At 41.4% G+C, this 19629-nt stretch overlaps 1 protein-coding gene across 2 annotated transcripts in view; it reads right to left on the bottom strand.

The window, feature by feature from the left end:
* Positions 1-19629, bottom strand: part of EXO1 (exonuclease 1) — a 151189-nt gene that overhangs the window by 77510 nt on the left and 54050 nt on the right. For both annotated transcript variants that reach the window (XM_029594016.1, XM_029594017.1), the window contains 3 exons: positions 13748-13935; positions 4868-4964; positions 2979-3207 (listed from right to left, as the gene is read on the bottom strand). In XM_029594016.1, the coding sequence (XP_029449876.1) occupies positions 2979-3207; positions 4868-4964; positions 13748-13935 (514 nt within the window). The remainder of the gene's footprint in view (positions 1-2978; positions 3208-4867; positions 4965-13747; positions 13936-19629) is intronic.

Genomic DNA, 19629 nt, shown 5'->3' with positions numbered 1-19629 from the left:
TTGCCTTGATATAGAGATTCTCAGTCTGTGCTATTCCATGGCTCAACTGAACTTCTATTTTTTCTTTTTAAACTTTAAGATCCAGATCTACTCAGGACAGCAGGAGCAACAAAAAATGGCAATGAGGGGTGGGAAGGGGGAAGTCTGAGAAAAAGGAGCCCAAGTCCAGAAGCCCCACTTTGACTTAGGACCTGCTCAATCGAGGGAGGAAGCACCTAGCTTTCACCTCAGAAGTTTTGTTTTCTTTTTAAATTTGAATAACCCCCCCCCCACCCCCTACCCCAGGGTCTTGCTCAGTTGGAGGAAGGGAGAATGCATCTTTCACTTTAGGAATTGCTTAGAGGCCTAACCAGGTCTTAGTCCTCAGCATGGGATACATGCATGTTGCATCTGTCGGTCTCAGACGGCTTCGACCTCTGTGCCTCACCTTTCTTCCTTCTCTCTCCACAAGCCTTGGAAAGATGGCTGCTGCTGCGTCATCTTGCCGCTCTCTCCGGCGTCCCCCGGAACGGCTACGGCTACAGTCATATATTTCCTGAGGGCCTCCTAGGGTGCACGTGCGCACGCCACCTAGGTCTTTATCCACGTCATGACGGGAACCTCAGAGGCGTCCCCCTCCGAGTGACGTCATGCCATCCGGGTATTTAGCCTGCCCTTCGTTTGCTAACAAACTGAGTTAGCAAGGATTGGATTTGCCTCCATTCTAAGCTGCGCTGCCGCTGGAAGTTCTCTCTGCCTTCCGGAGCCATTCACCTCTAATCTGGGTACCCGCTCCTTGGGGGCCCTATGCTTTCTTTCAGGTGCCTATCTGGAATACCAGGTACTTGTTCCTCGAGGGCCTGCTCTCCTTGCCTTGGTGCCTGCAACTCCAACTACTTCTGCCTGCCAGGAACATCATCTAATACAGCTATCTACTCAGTGAGTAAACTAACCTTGTCAGCTTGCTTCACCTTCAGCGCTACAAGTCTACATCCAGGACTCTCTCCTCTACCCAGCACTGCCTACCATCACTGAAGTGTGGGACGGGTCTCCTCTGCCGAGGACCCCTGGACTACTCTACTGGATTACCTCACTACTGCCCTCTCCTGGGCAGTACCACCAAGCTGTATAATAAACAAGAATTCTCTGTGTCTGCGTGTATAGAGTCTAGCCTAGTACTGCGGTTCCTCACGGGGCTCCTCCCCGTGTGAGTGGCCATCTCCACAGTACCCAAGAATCCACTCAAACACCTCAAAACCATAACAGAGCCATCTGCTGGAGACAGAATACTGGCAGGCTAAGGTCAGCAAGGGTGCATAAAAGGATGACAACAGCGAACCTGTTTTTCTCTGTCTCTGTCTGCTGGTCAAGGCACATAACCCATTCATCTGGGCTGGTCTGACTGGATGAGGAGGAAACAATTATTTACAACCAAATTGGTTGCTGGTTTTCTAACCAAAGATGGGATTTGATAGAAAAAGTCACAAATTTAGGCAAATAATCCTAAGCAGAAACATATAATATAACAGCAGATAAAGACCACAAAATGCAATGTCAGACCATACTTTTGCTTTCCCCTCACATCTTCAAAGCTAAGAATCCTCTTGTGCTTATCCTATGCTTTACTGAATTCTGTTATGTTTTGTCTCCCTCACATTCACAAGGAAATATTTCCATGCATCCACTATCCTTTTCATGAAAACTTTTCCTGTTGTTACCAAATATATCCTTTGGAGTCTCATATTGTGACCTCTTATTCTAGAGCAGTAGTTTCCAACTTGGGGTCTGAGAGACCATCATAGGAGATCTGCCAGAAGGGAAGCAGCAACAGACAGCTTCACCTTTGAGGAGCTCTGTTCCAAGGCTGCTACTGGCTGATCCCACTTGGAAGATCACAGCCTCAAGGAGTCCAACCCCATATGGACGGCAGGGGGGGGGGGGGGGGAATGAGTGCAACTAATAGTTCCCATGAGGTAACCTAAACCAGCATGGAAAGGAAGCAGGAAAGAACTGGGCTGGCTGCCACTGAGAGAAATCTGAAGCTGTGATGAGGGGGGGGGGGGGGGGGGGGGGAGGAGCAATTGTGCTGCTGCCAGCAACTTCATTAGCCACTGCTCCACACAACCTTTGGCATCAAGTAGGTGATTACCTTGAGGAGCATTTCCAGGCACTGCTGTATTGCTCTAGCTGTCCTGCTGGACTGACCGAGGGAGAAAAGCTACAATGAGTTGTATGGCCATGAGGGTTGAAGATGGGGATGGAAAAAAAAAACCACACACTCAAAAGGGAATAACAGGGGATAGAGAGTAGGAGGCAGGAAGGAGCAAGGAGGGAAAACACTTGAGAAGGGACTTTGAGGGATGGCATTTAAGGGATCATTGGGAGAGGCCAGGAGGGGTCAAAGGTGCAGGTGAAGTAGGATAGGAGGGAGTGATGACAACCAGGGATCACAATAAAAGTAGGGACAGACAAGTGCCAAGAAACTTTCTGGAATATATGCTCATAAAGCCTGGAGGTTACTAAAGTACTTGCAGTGCCACCAGCCCAAACGTTTTAAAAGGGGAATTCCATGAAGTTTCCCTTTGAAAATTAGCTTCCAGGCCCATCAGTACCAAGTTGACAGTTGGGGGAGGAGGCTAAAAGGAAGAAAGATTATTAGAGAGGGTGGAAAGAGAAAATGGTGGGGAGAGGTTGGAGACAGACTAGTAGTTTGGCAGCTGAGGGGAGAGAGAGAGGCTGGGTAGTGAACTGGGCATGGGGGCCCAAAAACTCTTGGATGTTGAAAAGGGGTCCTTGAAGGCAAAAAGATTGGGAACCATGGTTCAATAGTATTCTCTGATCTGAAAAATACTACTTGAGCATTATTTATATCTTGGAGGTATACTGACCCCTCCCCACCCTCTCTCTCCCCTAAGACATGTATATGTAGGTCGTTAAATCTCATCTCATGGCTTTTAGAACACACAAGGCATATATTTGTCTAAAATGAGGGTATTTACCATCCCTAGGCCTTTTGATGACTGGTTCCTTGCGTGGAAGTTTTAGTACTTTAGTGCTGATTACTTTTTCTATGCCTTTGGTACAAGGTTTTCTTACAGATTCTGTAGAATTAATGGCAGTGTACAGAGCAGTGGTAGGTCTGTAATTTTTATTCCAAATGCTGCTGGAATTAGACATCCTCTGATTAACCTTGCTGTCATTCCAACTACGACTTCTTGACCAAAGGGGCTGAAAATTAAGCAAACAATTGTTTTTATGGCATAGGGAAAAAAAAGAAATTAAAAACAGTCTGCTTTCAAAAACTTTAAAACAATGAGGTAAAGACAAGCATGTCTATTCTTCTGTAGCATTTTATCTATGGCAAGGTTTTCATGCACATCACAGCCCAGAGTTGTATGCATAAGAATTGTTACCACAGGAGCAAAAAAATAAAAAATAAATAAAAATCTTAGTGGAGAGTTATTTCATTGCGTGTTGCTGTGTCTGATCTTCAAACTGTAAAGCAAGATATCTAAACTCCCTGCTACAGAAAGCCCATATGGTAGATACTAAAAATGAGTCACAGGGAAGGTCATTTTATAACTGTGCGCAGAGTGGTAACATCTGCATGTACCTTTCATGCCCATATTTTACCCTCATTTTTGTAAGAAAACACATGTACATAAGTTAGGTACATCTGCTCTATCAAAGGCATACCCTGGGTGAGTAAAACGTACAAGCATATCTTCCACAATCAAGCAGTATGCATCCAGGTACCAATTCCACGCCAACTCTGCCACCCGGAATAAATCTTGCCAGTTCGCACAAAAGTACTTGTGAAACTGGCTTATGCACCTACTTTTACGTGAACTAAGCTTTGAGGTTTTTTATAAACAGTCATTTACACATATAAAACATGGTTTTAATGTGCATTAATGGCTTTCAAAATCAGGCCCTACAAAACAAATTTCCAATGACTACATCTTATCTTGTTCACAGTTTATTGATTTTAACCAATTTCTTAATAAATGAAATTCCCCAAGTAGTACTAGTAGTAGTAGTACCTTTATTAAAATGGGATATTACAATAAAGTTATGTGCACAAAAGCAAGCACTCAGTATAGCGCTCTTTATTACATTGCCCCACTGTAAGGAAGGAAACCTTACTATCCTGGAAAGTTTCCATATGTGTTAGCCTAGTTGGTATCACTTCTACCCAGCTATTTTCATTTTTTTTTTTTTCAAAAGTATTTTTATTTTTGGCAGACTAATAATTACCTTTCTACTTTTGGAAGTATCAAACAGTCAGTGCCTATAAATAGGGATGTGAATCGTTTTTCTGACGATTTGAAATATCAGTACGATATTTCAAAATTTGTCAGATATTGGAGGCCCCCCCCCCCAAAACAGATAGAAAACCCTACAAATTTCCAATGACTACATTTAATTGTTTAGCATACCCCACCCTCCTGACCCCCCCCCAAAAAACTTTTTTTTTTTTTTTTTTTTTTTTTAAAGTACCTGGTGGTCTAGCGGGGATCCCGGGAGCGATCTCCGCTCTCGGGCCGTCGGCTGCCAGTAAACAAAATGGCGCCGAACGGCCCGAGAGTGGGAGATCGCTCCCGGGATCCCCACTAGACCACCAGGTACTTTAAAAAAGTTTTGGGGGACTCGGGAGGGTGGGGGTATTCTACAGAATTTGATTTTAGGGGTCGGGGTGAGTTTATCGTTTTTGGGATCGGTCACAGCCGATAAAAATGGCTACGATTCCGATCCTGATCCCACGATTCCGATTGCAGATCAGATTCCGGACCCGATTCACATCCCTAAGTATGTTATAGAATCTATAACCATTCAGAATTCTTCCCACTTGTAAAAAACTTATGAAAGCAAATATAAATAAGCTCACCTGTGCAATATCTGGGTTGAAGTTATCAATTTGCTCCATTGTGTTGATGTCTATATTTCCAAGTGCAATTTGTAAAGCAATATTATGGCCCATATTTCTACAACTCAAAGTTAATGGGAAACATACTTAGAAATATTAAATAGGCAGATGCAAATGTGAAATTACTTCTTACCTTATTTCCTCTTTGAATCCAAATCAGACCAGTCTAGATGAGCGGGTTATGCAAGCAAATCAGCACCTGGGCAGAAGGCGCAAAGTTACTTCTGCTATGGATGAGGTGTAAATCTTAACTATTTCCAGACATCTATGAAGGGTTTGAGGGGTCTGGGTGGATTGTCAGGTGAAGATCAAGAACCTTACTACAAAAGTGGATACTTTTGAGGTGAAATGGGATGAGAAATATAGGGAGCTACAGTCTCAGATGAGGACCCTGGAGGCTACGGCTTCCGAGTCCCAATCTCGTAATGTAAAATTGATTAAAGATTTTGGTAACTGCTCTAGAAGGTTGGAATATTTAGAAAACTACACTCGGCATTTAAATCTTCAATTTCAGAATTTCTCTAAGGTTATAGGTGAAAATTACTATCAAACTCTTAAATATTTTTTGGAAATATTGCAGTTTGAGGAGGGGGAAACTCCCTCTATAAAAAAGTCATTCTTCCTACCAGCTATGAATAAAGGAAAAATCTCTCAAAATCCTGATGCCGTCGTTGATTTAACTCAATTTCTGGAGGACTACCGCAGAAGTTTATGATCGCTCTACGCTTGTTTCCTTTATTTCAGAATATGAAATGAGTGAAGTTATGAAGAGATACTTTAAGAACATTTCTGTACCCTTTTATGGGCAGATAATTTGTATCTTCCCAGACTTTGCTCGTGTTACCCAAGAACGAAGACATAGTTTCCTTATTCTCCACTCTCAGATTATATCATTAGGATTCTCCTTTGTATTAAGGTATTCTTGCAAATGTATAATTCATTCATCGAACGAATGCTTTGTATTTTTTTCCCCAGAACAGCTTAAATCCTTTATTAACTCCAGGAGTATATTGAATTATTCTCCTGGATAAACCAGGTCTACTTGGATCCATGAGATAAGGTAGCTTATTTCACGTTAAGCCTATTTCTTTGAATGTTTGATTCCTATATTTCTCCCAATATTACGCCCCCCCCCCTCCCCCCCCAAAAAAAAATCATAGAATTTCCTTTTGGGAAAATGACTTGTTAATAAAATTTACTTTGTATAAACATTTTTTTAAATTTATTTTTGATAAGTCATTTTGTTTTCTGAAGTAAGGTATTGTCTTGCTTGAATTGATGAAATAAACAAAATTTAAAAAATGTATACGAGGACGAGCACATTGCTGCTTTACAGATCTCTAGAGAAAAGACTAACTACAATTCTGCGCACAAAGTAGCTTGAGTCCTTATGAATGAGCCTGAACCTGCTTCAACAATGGAGTGCTGGAATTCACATGAGCTGCAGTAATCACCTGTTTAGAGGCTGCTTTACCTTTCCGCATTCCAACATATTGAAGAGATAATCAGAATGCCTGAAAGTGCTAGTGGCCTTGAAATATCTTAAGAGATGTTTCATGTCTAAAGGTTGAAGAAGCACATAGTCCATAGGATGTGTCTGCTACTTGAAAGCAAGGAAACGGACAGATTTAAAATGAAAGCCAGAAACTATTTTCAGCAAAAAGGAGGAACTGCATGAATCTGAACCTTTTTTTTTTTTTTTAGTAATCAAAAAGAAAGGTTCCCGAAAAGAAAGCAACTCCGATATCCTGTAAGCTGAACAAACAACTAGAAAGACTTTTCAAAGTGAGCAGGCGCATGAAAATCGCCTTATGAGGAGCAAACTGCCAAGAAGAATAACACATGATTTCAGATCCCAAGGTAGAACCCAGAGTGGAGGTCTAATATGATTCACACCCCTCATCGGGATAAGAAGTTAGACCACTATCTTGAATATGACCCCTATAACAAAAGAGAGCAGCTATTAGCACTTTCAATGTATTAAGAGCCAAGACCTTAAAGAGATCTGCCTCCAAAAAAAAAAAAAAAGCTGATTTGTTAGGCCAGAGCATTCCCAGGAACACACTGATAACCAGTTCACCAATCCTCACTCTCCAAGTCCACAAATAAACCAAGGAAGTGGAACATTTTCTGGCCTTCAGGAGTGTAGCCACCACAGCCAGCAAAAAAACTATTGATTAATCGTACCCTCTCAAGGGCAAAACTGTAAGACAAAAATTGATCCGGATCCTCGTGAAACATCAAACCTTGGCACACAGCGGATGCCGAAGATCTACATATCATGCCCAACAAGACAAGTCTGGAACCACCAGGATCACCATCCCATGATGCCTGACAATCCTCTGAAGCATTCTGCCTATTATGGACCAAGGAGGAAAAACATACAAGACTCCCTCCTTTAGCCACTCCTTCTCTAGGGTATCAATTCTGGACGAACGAGCTTCTTTCTTTTGGCTGAAAAATCCATGCAGCTTCGTATTCTGGCTTGTCACCATCGGATCTAATTCTAGTACACCCTTATCCAGCTACAATGAGATCAAAGGCCCTTCAAGAGATGGACCACTCTCCTGAGTCTAAGACATTGCGAATGAGGTATTCTGTCCGAACACTGTCCGCACTTATGTGAGATGTTGACAAAGCTTGGTAAAATTCCTTTCTGCCTAAGACAGAAACAAGTCTATCACCACTGATAATTGAGGACAGAGTTCCCCCTTGATGTGTGCTACCACCATGGCATTGTTGGACATCATTGACTGCCTGCTCCACTAACCAAGGCACAAATCACAGGAAAGCTAACCAAACTACTCTGGCTTCCAGGCAGTTGATGAACTTTGCTTCCTTGAGAATCCATTGTCCTTGAGCAAACAGTTCCTGACAAGTCATCTCCCGGCTCACAGACTAGCATCTATGATCCTCATTGGTACCACCAAATCCACTTCTTCCAAGTGCCTGATGTCTAGCCACTAGTGCAGGTTCTGTTTTGTCAACTCCAGCAGAAGCAGTCTTATAGAATAGTCTTGGGACTGGGGATTCCACCTGAAAAGCAAAGCCTTTTGAAAAGGATGCATATGCAACCTTCTCCATGGTTTAGCTCCAAGGCCGACATCATGGAGCCTAGTGCATGGAAGAAGGACCACAGTTAAATTTTTGACCATTCCTAATGCTTTCATCTGGCCACACAGCTTCTGAATTCTTTGCTCCATTAGCTATATTTGACTTATCTTTGTATCAAACTGAGCATCCAATATCTGAGATGGCTGAAGATTGCTCTTCAAGAAATTGACAACTCATCCCAACTCTTGTAACAACTGGCCCACTAACTGAGAAGCTGAAATGCTCTCGTGAAAGGACTTTGCTCTTAGCCAATTGTCCAGATAAGGGTGTACCAAAATGCCTTCCTTGCGCAGTGTCACCTTACCATCACCATCGAAAAGGCTGTGACTAATCAAAAGGCAAAGCTTGAAACTGAAAATGGCAACCCAGCACTACAAACTGCAGGAAATGCTAATGATCCTTCCAGGTTGGCATGTAAAGATAAGCTTCCATGATATCCAAGGATGTCAGAAATTTTCCTTTCTGAACCACTATGATCACTGATCTTTAGATTTCCATTCTGAAGTGACCACCTTCAAAAATTCATTGACCTGCTTCAGGTCTAGAAAGGGGCAAAAGGACCCTTCCTTCAACAAAGTAAATGGAATAGTGACCCAGATCTTCCTGGTCATTCAGTACCAAGATGTACTAGCGAGAAGCCTGTACTAATTGTTTTCCACCAAGTAACAAGGAGAAACTATAAAAGCATCACAAATGGTTCATGTAAATTCCAGAGCACAACCATTCTGAATGATTTCCAGGAACCACTAATCCATTGCAATTTGGGTCCATCTCTAATAAAACATACAGATGGCTGGTACCAGAGATCGGGCCCACAAACACTCATTGCGCCATCCTAGAAGAGGTCGAGCATCCAGAGCAGTCTTACTTCTTTTCTTGAAATGAAAGGACTGGAACCTAGAAGATGGTTTAGATTTCTGCCCTAAGAACTCTGATCAGACTAATATCCTAGAGTCTTGCTATCAACTGCAAGACAAGTAGCTTCAAGACAGGGCTTTCAATCTGTCCTCCAGGAGCCTCAGGACTTTTGAGTCACCCCATGCTTTTACCGTCTTTTCCAGATCTTCCCCAAATTAAAGCCCACCCTTAAAAGAAAACAGGCAAATTAGTCAGAGATCAAATCCACCAACCAGCTGCACATCCACAGAAGCCACTGCACTGCTATTATGGATGCCACTCCTCTGGCCAAAGCACACACCAAATCTAACAAGGCATCCACCAAATACACCACTCCCAGTTCTAATGGCGGGGAATCCTCTCCCTTTTCTTCCTGGGCATCCTGCACCAAACGCAGCCCAGATCTTGCCACAATACAGCAACACGCCAAGATCTGAAGAGTGATGCTCACAGTCTCAAAGGTATGTTTAAATACACATTCAATCTTATAGTCCTATGCATCTTTAAAAACAGCTCCATCTTCCATTGGGATGGTGGTTCTCTGTCATGGAACACATCAAAATATCAACCTTGGAAAAACTGAATTTCTTCTTCACCTGTGGATCCAATGGATACAGCCTCTTAAAATTTGCCTCCAGTCTCACCTATTCTAAATCAATCAAATCTTGCACCACCTGGGGAAAAGAGGAGCAGCACCAAGATTTTCTCAGATTGGTCACCATGCGGTCCAGTCCCTCTTTGGGAGCAAGGGGTATCTTTTTCCATCCAAAATATGCACTATACACAGTGACAGATATGAGGGACGTCAATTCATTCCTATGGAAGACGCAGCAAAGAAGTATGGTCCTCTCCCTCAGGAGGAAACCTCACCCAATTGTGCCTCACTATCCGCCTGTGGGAATCTCAAACTCTTCCAGGGAATTATCCAAGTGGGAAAATTCTCTGCTTGGAACTTCTACCACCACCCTAGGTCTTCGGACTAGAGGCCCAGAAAGATGGCCATCGGGGTTGCTAGGAGGGCCAAGATGGTCCCTGGGACAGTTTTTTGCCCCTGCAGAAAGCTTGCAAACTTTTCAAAATTTCCTGCCCATGGCAGGAAGAAGATACCTAGAGCCTGAGCTGCACCAGAAGCAGCAATTCCCCTTGAGTCCGCAGCAAATTCAAGCCTGTGTTTAGGGCTGAGAGGAGATAGTGAGAAGGCAGCTTCCATTTCAGAGTTCTGCGGCTATAACATGGCCGCCAGAGCATCAAGGAAAGAAATCACTGCAGTCTCAATAAGAGCCGTCTCTCCCAAAATCAGCCACTCCCCACAAAAAAAAATAAAAAAATAAAAAAAATCAGTTTTTCAGTCCCTGGCGGGGGTGGGAAGGGGAGCAAAACACACTCCCTAAACACCTCTAAGTCGCTGCCAGTCAACACTTCTCTAATATGGAGGGCCATGCAGAGCACAGACTCTCTGCCATGCTTCTCAGCTGGCACGATCTTATTTTTGTGTGCTGCTACAATTAAACATGGTCCAGGCCCCAATCTGCAGGGGGAAAAAAAAAAAAAATATCGGTCACACTCAACCAGAATCAGACGATAAATGTCCCCAAAAAACCAACACTGTACACTCCTATGCTGCTGTGATTCACCCTTGGCGAGCAGATCCTCTGGTTTCCTCAGCTTGTCTGCTGTTTTGGCCTGGGTTTTTTGTTTTCTGGGGTTTTTTTTACACTTAATTGTTAGAAAGAGCAGTTAAATACCTCCAGTATTTTTTATTATGAAGGCAAAGAGAGGAGGAAAGCACCAAAAGGAGAAGAGGAGGGTAGGGAGAGAGGGTGGGGGATAGCCTGAGCTCCAACCCCCCTGGAAGCTCCCTGGCCCCTGGAAGCTCCCTGGCTTAACTGAAGGAGTGAGCCACAGCTATCATCTCAAAAGTGCCTCTATTCCATTTTCGTTTATACTTTAGCTAAGATTTAGCTAAGAGTTAGAGGCCCCACTCAACTGAGGGAGGGAGGGAGGGAGGAACTGCTAGCAGATGCCCTGTTCAGCTTACCATGCCCAAGGCCATAGCACGGGAAGCTTGTCTACCATCTGGAGACAGAGAACACTGGCAAGCTAGTGTTAGTACCGATGTAGATAAGGAGTGACATCAGTGAGCCTGTTGATATGCATAACTCATTTGTCTGGACTGTCTGAAGAGGAAGCAAAGCTGGCTTGATTTATTCTACGTTACCAAAAAAGAGAGTAAAAACACTACTGATCATAGGCATCAAGTTCTATAAAGGTTCAAAATGTTAGAAGGGAATCAGCAAGCCAGAACAATTTTAAGTGTTACCGAGACCATCCAAAAGACATTAAAAAGACAACCTGGTTTTCTCTATCGTTCACCCAACTGTAAATACCAGTCCAAAATGTCAACTTTTGGTCAAATTTTTCTATGCAAATAAAAATCCCAACTCTAGCTAGTGTTTACATATTCCTGCATCAGGGCAATAGGAATAAGTGAATACACTTAGCTTAATGACATGCTCATATCCAGACACAGAACAGCCTCAGGGTGCTCTCAGAAGTCTGTTTGAACCCTGGCCTGAAAAAACGCTCCAGTTTTAAAACTCCTAAAAATGGCAAGCTTGAACAGACATACTTATAGAACACTGACAGATCTTGATCTAAATTAAGACTATGTGGTACAAGGGTATTTAAACAACAGATCCAACTGTTATCTTTGAAGAAGCTTCCAAGAGATGTCTCCACCATGCCAGTCCTGAAGTAATAAATCAAAACCTCAGATTATTTAACACATGCTGCTGTTCTAAACAGTGCTGTCATATGTGCCTGCTTAAGGCCCTTGTAAAATTTCTCACAGGGATGTTTAATGATATAATTTGGGAAATCTGACTACTGTATCAAAGTTTAATTTTAAATCTAGTGGAAGAAACTCACAGTATCCATACGCACAGACACAGTGCAAACTGAATAGCTACCACAAGATTGATATACCTAAGTCTCCCACTAGATGTCATGACAAGTTTAGAAAAATCAGATTCTACCAGTTCAGCTCTAAGAAACTGAGGAACATCTTGACACTGTGTGCAGTTGCAAAACATGCCAATGACACAAGAGCAAAGCACAAACTTCTTGGATACATGGTGAGAAGGGCAACACACAACTTGACGAGAGGAATCTTGAGAGACTCCTTGCACTTGATTGTCTGACTTCATGTGGTATGCCATTTTTGGGAATTTAAAAAAAAAAAAAAAAGAATTTTTCAGACAGACATTCAAGCAGAATCCTGGGAATTCAGCGAGACTGATGTGTCTGGATATGAGCATTTCATTAAGCAGTGTATTCACTTACTCATATTGCCTCCAATGCAGGAATATCTAAACACTAGCTAGTGTCAGGGTTTTTTATTTGCATATGAAAATTTGACAGTTGACATTTTGGATTGATATTTGCAATTAGGTGAATGATCAAGGGGCTGGGTTGTCTAAAACGTTTGGACTTAAAATTGGCTTGCTGACACCCTTCTAACATTTTGAGCCTTTATAGAACTTGGTGTCTATGAACAATAGTGTTTTCACTCTCTTTCTCTGGTAACTTGGATTTTTTTTTTTTTTTAAATAGTCTACTGAGATCTTTTCGCATTTGGATCGACGTATTCTAAGACACTTAAAATACGTTTCAAAACAGATAGAATAATTAAAAGAGCAAGTTAGTTGGACAGCAAATCTCTCAATATATGCTTCTAATAAAATAAAGCAGATGAGATATGGAATTAAAAGTCAGTGAGCTGGTAAGGAAGAGCAGAGGAAATTAGGTTAGCTGACAGCACTGAAAATAGTAGTGGCATCCACTTTGGTAGAAACTGAAATATACAGTAAGCAGGCCAAGTCTAAATGTAATGAGGGGGGAAAAAAAAAAACAACTATCCGAACATTCTAATTAAACAAAAAACCCACTTTTTTTTTAAAACATTAAGACTGTAACTTTAAAAAAGCACACAGCCAGATGCAGTGAAATTTTACATTGTTTGCAAGTACATGCACTTTATAAAATAGCCCTCGCACATGTATGAGCGCTCAATTTTAAGCTTGTGAACACACACAGCAGGGAAATGTCAGCTTAGAGAAGTGCAAGTGAGGACATTTTTTTTTTTTTTTTTTTTTTTTTAACAGGCACATGTCCAGGACATGTTGTTTCACCAGTTCATCCACCCAGCTAACTGCCCCCCACCCCCCCCCACTGGCATTAGCCTGAACTCCCCCCCCCCAGTTAACCCAGACCCCCTTCAAACACTTCATAGATGTCTGGAAATAGTTAAGATTTACACCTCATCTATAGCAGAAGTAACTTTGCGCCTTCTGCCCAGGTGTGTAGCTACATGTGCGCATATCTCTTGGCTCTGCCCCAAAATGTCCATGTCTCACCCACATTACACCCATTTTTCTTGATGGAAGATATTTGTGCCTCTTTATTTGTGCACATATGTGGGCGGCTTATAAAATCGGGTAGATATGCGCACCCATCTCCCGGTTTTGGCACGCGTTTGACTTTTAAAATTCACCTTTAAGCCTTCAGTTAGCAAGAAACCACAAAATCAGTCAGCAAACTCCACCTCTTTTTTTCATATCTTGTCCCTGACCACTAGTTGGCATTTCTGAAGCAGCAGCCAAGTATTGGTTGGGGGCATCAGGAGGAGATGGTATTTCTTTTGCTGTGCGGCAAATTTGAATATTATGAGTATACAGCTTGTTTTAAATAGCATACTAGCACAGATCAAAAGCAAACTTCTCCTTAAAATCCCACTTTGCATGCTAAAACTTTGCAATACGAAAAGGATACCGTCCAGCATAATGTACAGCTTGTGGATCAATATCGTTGGGATAAGGGTTCAGAGGAATAAGTTCTCTTTTTAATGGATCAAAGACTAACTGATAGAGGAATGTGTTATTGGCTCGAACAAATCCCTCTACGTACTCCTCAGGTACAATTATATTCATATTTAAGTACTGTCCAATCTTCTTAATGATCTGTCAATACAAAGAAAATGAAATCCCATGAGTTGTCCATTAATAGTTTCTTCAAATATAAGGATATTAAATATACTTTTCCATGAAAATACCGTTTCTCTAAATATTTATTTTTATTTAAATCTATTAATCACATCCAGCAACCCAAAAACCAGAGTTGCCCAAAGTGATTTACAGACACAACATACACAATAAAATCATAAACAAAGGCATCAAAGAAAAAAATTTACAACCACACAAAATGTTTTTTAAAAAGTTTTAAACCATTTCAACTGCATCTTCCAACCCCGTACTCGTACTAAAATCTGACCAGCCATCCACTCCCCACGCATCACCTCCCACCAACACAATTCTCAACCAGCTCTGGTAACAACCAAATCTTGATCTTTTTGCAAAATGCCAAATTATTCCTCTCAGCTCTAATTTCCGTTGGTAATAAGTTCCATAGTGTGGAGGCTATTACTGAAAACGCTTTTGCTCTCAACCTGATTTTACTCATAAATTGAAGTGATATAACAACAACTGACCTTTAACTCAATCTCAAATGACATCCTTGTACATACCAACTCAGCTTACCCTTTAAATACATAAGTCCTGATCCTCTCACCACCCAAAAAGTTATCAAAACCTTAAAAATTCAATCTGGGTCCTCACTGGTAACCAGTGTAGCTTCCAAAGCACCAGCGCACATTCTGACACCACCCTCGCCATCACATTCTGGGCCATCTGCGGTCTGTTAGTGAGCCTTTCCGGAAGGCCCACCCAGATTGTTACAATAGTCCAGATGAGATGTAACCAGTGCATGAATAACCAACTTAAAAGCTTAATTGTTCAAATAAGGACACAGCATCTTCATGCTATACACACACACAGGCCGATGAAACACTGGCTGCAGAAAACAGGCACTCATGATTGAGCGCCCGCTCTCCTAATGTGCACTAATCAACCCCTCCAGGGTGCCCGATTCAATATTTAAATCAGCAGCCGCGGTAAAAAGGAGTCGCATGGAGAAATTGTGTGACCCTAGCACCGCCTCGGCAGACTGCACCCAGGACATGTGCACAGCCACAGGTTAGGAAAATGGACACTCGTTAATTGAGCATCCCCTTTCCTTACCTGACTGCTGGCACACTTTTTTTTTTCTTTGAACAGTTCTAATTTTTCAGTGACTGACTTAATATCACCACGATATTAAGTTGAAGGAAGCACAGAAAAGCAGAAAATACTTTTCTGTACAATTCTTGGGATCCTCAAAAACTAATGCCTGCTCCAGGGCAGGCGTTAATTTTGGAGAGTAAAAATGTGCGTGTTGGGTGCACATTTTTTTTTGCATATAAATATCCCCTCATACCCAACTAATCCAATAACCTCTCCAATGGACACAAAAAGATTTTTAAAAAAAGGAGAAAAAGAGGTGAATATTGAAGGACCGCATATTCAAATGTGATAGCACAAGACAATTTTCCATTAACAGAAACCTGTGCTGACCTATTTGACAAAACAGAAAGAATCTACTGCAACACCCTCCCAACAATACCCAAACTCCACACAATGATGCTCAGGTCAAATGCAGGACAGATCTAATAATAGCACCATCACTTCCTTACCTTTACCAATATAATGTAACATCGCTGAGTGAACTCAAAACCATCACTGTACTATGTCATAACTGGAACCCTGACTGAAGAGTATAACCTACCCATCTCTTCCAAAAAATTATGTTAACTGCAAAGTCACTGCTTTTCCAAGAGCTTGGCCACAAAAAGGTATATTCGACACTAAGCAATAACTAGCGCAATCTAACATATCAAAAGAAGGCCTTTTCAGAATCTGATTAATAATAGGAGTGCAATTGGTAGCTATAATAAAACAGATGACGTACAGAAGAACCAGTTCATCTAGTTGACCCAATAATTCCTGTCCACACTAAGAATATACCGCGCATATAATCTCAGCTGTCAGTCATACAAAACAATCGCTTGCAAGACCTCTCTTTATCCAGACAGTTTTAATCTTCTCTCTCATTTATACTCTACCATCTTGGGTTGATGAGCATACAAAATTCCAAAAACTCATACACAGAATGCGTCCCTTCCCATGCCTAGTCATAAAAGCTTTGTAAATCAAAGTTACTTAACTGTAACAGGTATTCTCCGTAGACAGGACAATTCAGCTTTACAAACTGGCAATGCCATGGGATGGCATCAATATGGAAAGTGCTCTCTCAGAACGCAGAAATACCTAGAAGTCTTTGAGCACGCATAGTTTCTGCGCAGCCACTGCAGTGCAAGTCCCCACAGTCATTTCACAAGCTAAGTTTCAGTTCTACACGGAGAAAGATGGGATTGTTGGCTGAATTGCCTTGCTGTCTATGGAGAATAGACATTATAGGTAAGCAACATTGCTTTGTCTATGCACAAGGACTCAATTCAGGCACACATGTGGAGATTCCCAAGATGCGTAGCAACATAATTTCTTTTTGTCCAGTAATGGTGGAATTGGAACCCAGAAGAAGAGGATGGAGGGAGAGTTGAAGCACTTAAGTAAGCTCTTTAGTACTGCTCTTGAGTTGGTATTTACAAAGATGTCATTTGAGATTGAGTTAAGGTCAGTTGTTTTATTGTTTCAATTTATGAATAAAATCAGGTTGACAGCAGGAGCGTTTTCAATAGCATTTTACAAAGGTCCTCTATCCACACTAACTGGCTGCTTTGCAGATTTCTTGAATCAAAGCATAGCAATACAGAGGCATTATGATATTCTATGTTTTATTCTCCATTCCTTTCCTAATAATTCCTAGCATTCTATTTGCTTTCTTGGCTGCTGCTGTACATCGAGCCTAAGATTAACATATTTTCAGCTATGACACCTAGATGCTTTTCCTGAGTGGTGACTCCTAATGTGAAATCTTGCATTTTATAGCTATAATTTGGGCTTCTCTTCCCTAAAGTGCATCACTTAGCACTTGACTACATTAAATGCCATTTCCATGTCTCCAGTGCGAAATGCCTGGTCCCAGTTCGTGAAATTGTTGCAGTTGCCACAAGAATGTGCTTATCTTTTGCCCTTGCAAGGCAATTTAGATTTTTCACCAGGTTCCTCTTCCATAGTTTTTAAAGTCTGGGCAACTCTGGGAATTACTGAAATAGGTCATGTTTTAGATGCTACAGGACAACTCATCACACCCCAACAGACGTCTCAACTTTATGACCTGTGACATCTCTCTGTGTTTGCTTATCTGCTGCTCTCCCATTATGTCAAGTCCTTGCCGAAAGCCAGCCTTATGCCCAGTGGCTTCCAGGTTGTAGCCGATTTTTTTCTGCTGGAGAGAGTAAAAATACTGTTGCTCTCGCATTATTATCAAAAGTTAAGGACTGCAACTTATAAGACTCCGTGTTTGGCCCTAGCTGAACGCTGGAATGGAGAAGGCATATTCCGAGTAAATGATGTTCAATTACACGCCTGCTTTCAGCGTATTGCGCAGGTCTCTCCAAACTCCTATTATAGAGAAATGCAATATAAATTTCTTTGGCGGGCGTACGTCTCTACACAGGTGGCCTTCCACTCTACTTTGGTACTGGTGGCAACTTGTGGGAAGTGCAATCAGGCAATCGGTACCCTTTCACACCTGTTTTGGGGCTGTTTGATTATTCAAAAATTTTGGAGGCGCATTGTATCTTATCTAGCTAGCCTGCTTTGCCAGTGCCTCCCTTTTTGATACTTTTTGAATGTATTCCTCTGTTACGTATCCGAGATGTGGGACCCCGTCGGCTGTTTATGAAAGTTTGGAATGTAGGGAAGAAACTGATACTCTTTCAGTGGAAGGAAGCGGCGGGTCCATCCTCCTGGGCTTGGAGGAATCATTTTCATCGTTTGATGCAGATGGAACAGATGACGGCTCGGACATCACCTAAGTTACGACGCACGTTCCTTCAGATCTGGGACCCGTATTTACAGACTTTGCCACATAGAGCACGCAGCTGGATTTTGAATGACTGAAATTCCTTATCCACTGGTCTGTACTGGGATCCCTGACTGTTGTGTCCTAGTACCTGTATCGCAGTATGCACTGGTCGATATTAGTTGGGAGGGGGGGAGGGGGGTAAGGGGTGGGTGCTCAGTTGGAGTGCTTGCTATTCGATTTATTAGATATTGCTTTGAGATGTTGAATGCTGCAAAACCACTGTGTTCAACATGATGTATTGTGTGTTTGATGCTAACTTGAAAAAGCAATAAAATTGTTTAAACATAAATGTCATTTCCATGCCCAGTCTAACAGTTTTGCAGTGTCCTCTTGCAATTTCTCACAATCCTCTTGCGATTTAACAACTTTGAATAATTTTGAGTCAGCAGCAAATTTGATCACCTCACTTGTTTCCATTTCCAGGACATTTATAAATATATTAAAAAGCAGTGGTCCCAGAACAGATCTCCCTGGGGCACTCCACTATTCACCTTTTTCCAATGGGAAAATTTACCATTTAGCCCTACTCTGTTATCTTTCTTTTAACCAGTTAGCAATCCACAATAAGACACTGCAATCTATCCAATGTCTTTCTAATTTTCTAAGTCTCTCATGAGGGACTTTGTTAAATGGTTTCTGGAAATCCAGATTCACAATAACTACTGGCTCACCTTTATCCACATGTTTATTTACGCCCTCAAAATTGTAGCAAATTTGTGAGGCAAGATTTCCCTTTGCTAAATCTATGTTGGCTTTGTCCCATTAAATTATGCTTATCTATATGTTCAGCAATCTTGTTCTTTATATTATTTCTACAATTTTGCATTGCATAGAAGTCAGACAACCTGGTGTCTAATTTCCTGGATCACCACTTGATTCCTTTTTAAAAACTGTCATTACATTGGCAACCCTCCAGCCTTCCCATAGATGATGTTGATAGTTTACAAATTTCCAATAGGAAGTCTGCAATTTCATTTCTCATTTCTTTCAGCACTCTGGGATAGATATCATCTGATCCAGGTGATTTGCTACTCTTTAGTTTGTCAATTTGCCCTAGTAGTATATCTTCCAGGTTCACTGAGATTTGTTTCAGTTCCTCTGAATCATCACCTTTGAATATCATCGTTTCTGCCATTTTTTTTCAGTTCGTTCTATGAGCTGGCATGGCCAAATTAGAGGATAACTTTGTTTCCCCTGAAGAAGGCACAAAGTACTGAAACACTGTCAATGTTGGGAGTGTTTTGGTACTGAGATTTAAGCACCGTAGTTACCAAGTTTAAACAAAGGAATTTTTCAACAAAAGATAAATAATTTAATTTTTTGGAAAAGGAATTTTAAAGACTATAAAATTAAGAGCGTTAAGTAAGAGATTATAATAAAATTATTTGATAAGTTAGAATATGGGAAAAAGTATGTGACGTTAACTGGGTGCTCTTCTGTATGATGCTACCTGAAGCCTATTGTGGGCAAGATCCTGTGGATTATTTGGTATTTATTTTTTTTTATTTATTTAATGTCTTTTTTATACCGATAACCGTTCACACATCGTATCGGTTTACAGTTAAACAGGAACCATTGGGCAGAACCCTTACATATAACATTGCAAACAGGTTAACTTTTGGGCAGGGCCCTTACATAAAATTGAGAACAGCAAAATAAGAGCATATATCCTTTTTCTGATACTAATTCCCATTTTTAAATGTTAATATTAGATTTGTGTTTCCTCGTTG

Source organism: Rhinatrema bivittatum, chromosome 3 (genome assembly GCF_901001135.1).
Source record: "Rhinatrema bivittatum chromosome 3, aRhiBiv1.1, whole genome shotgun sequence".
Lineage (NCBI taxonomy): Eukaryota > Metazoa > Chordata > Amphibia > Gymnophiona > Rhinatrematidae > Rhinatrema > Rhinatrema bivittatum.
This window is presented reverse-complemented; position numbering and strand designations above follow the sequence as displayed.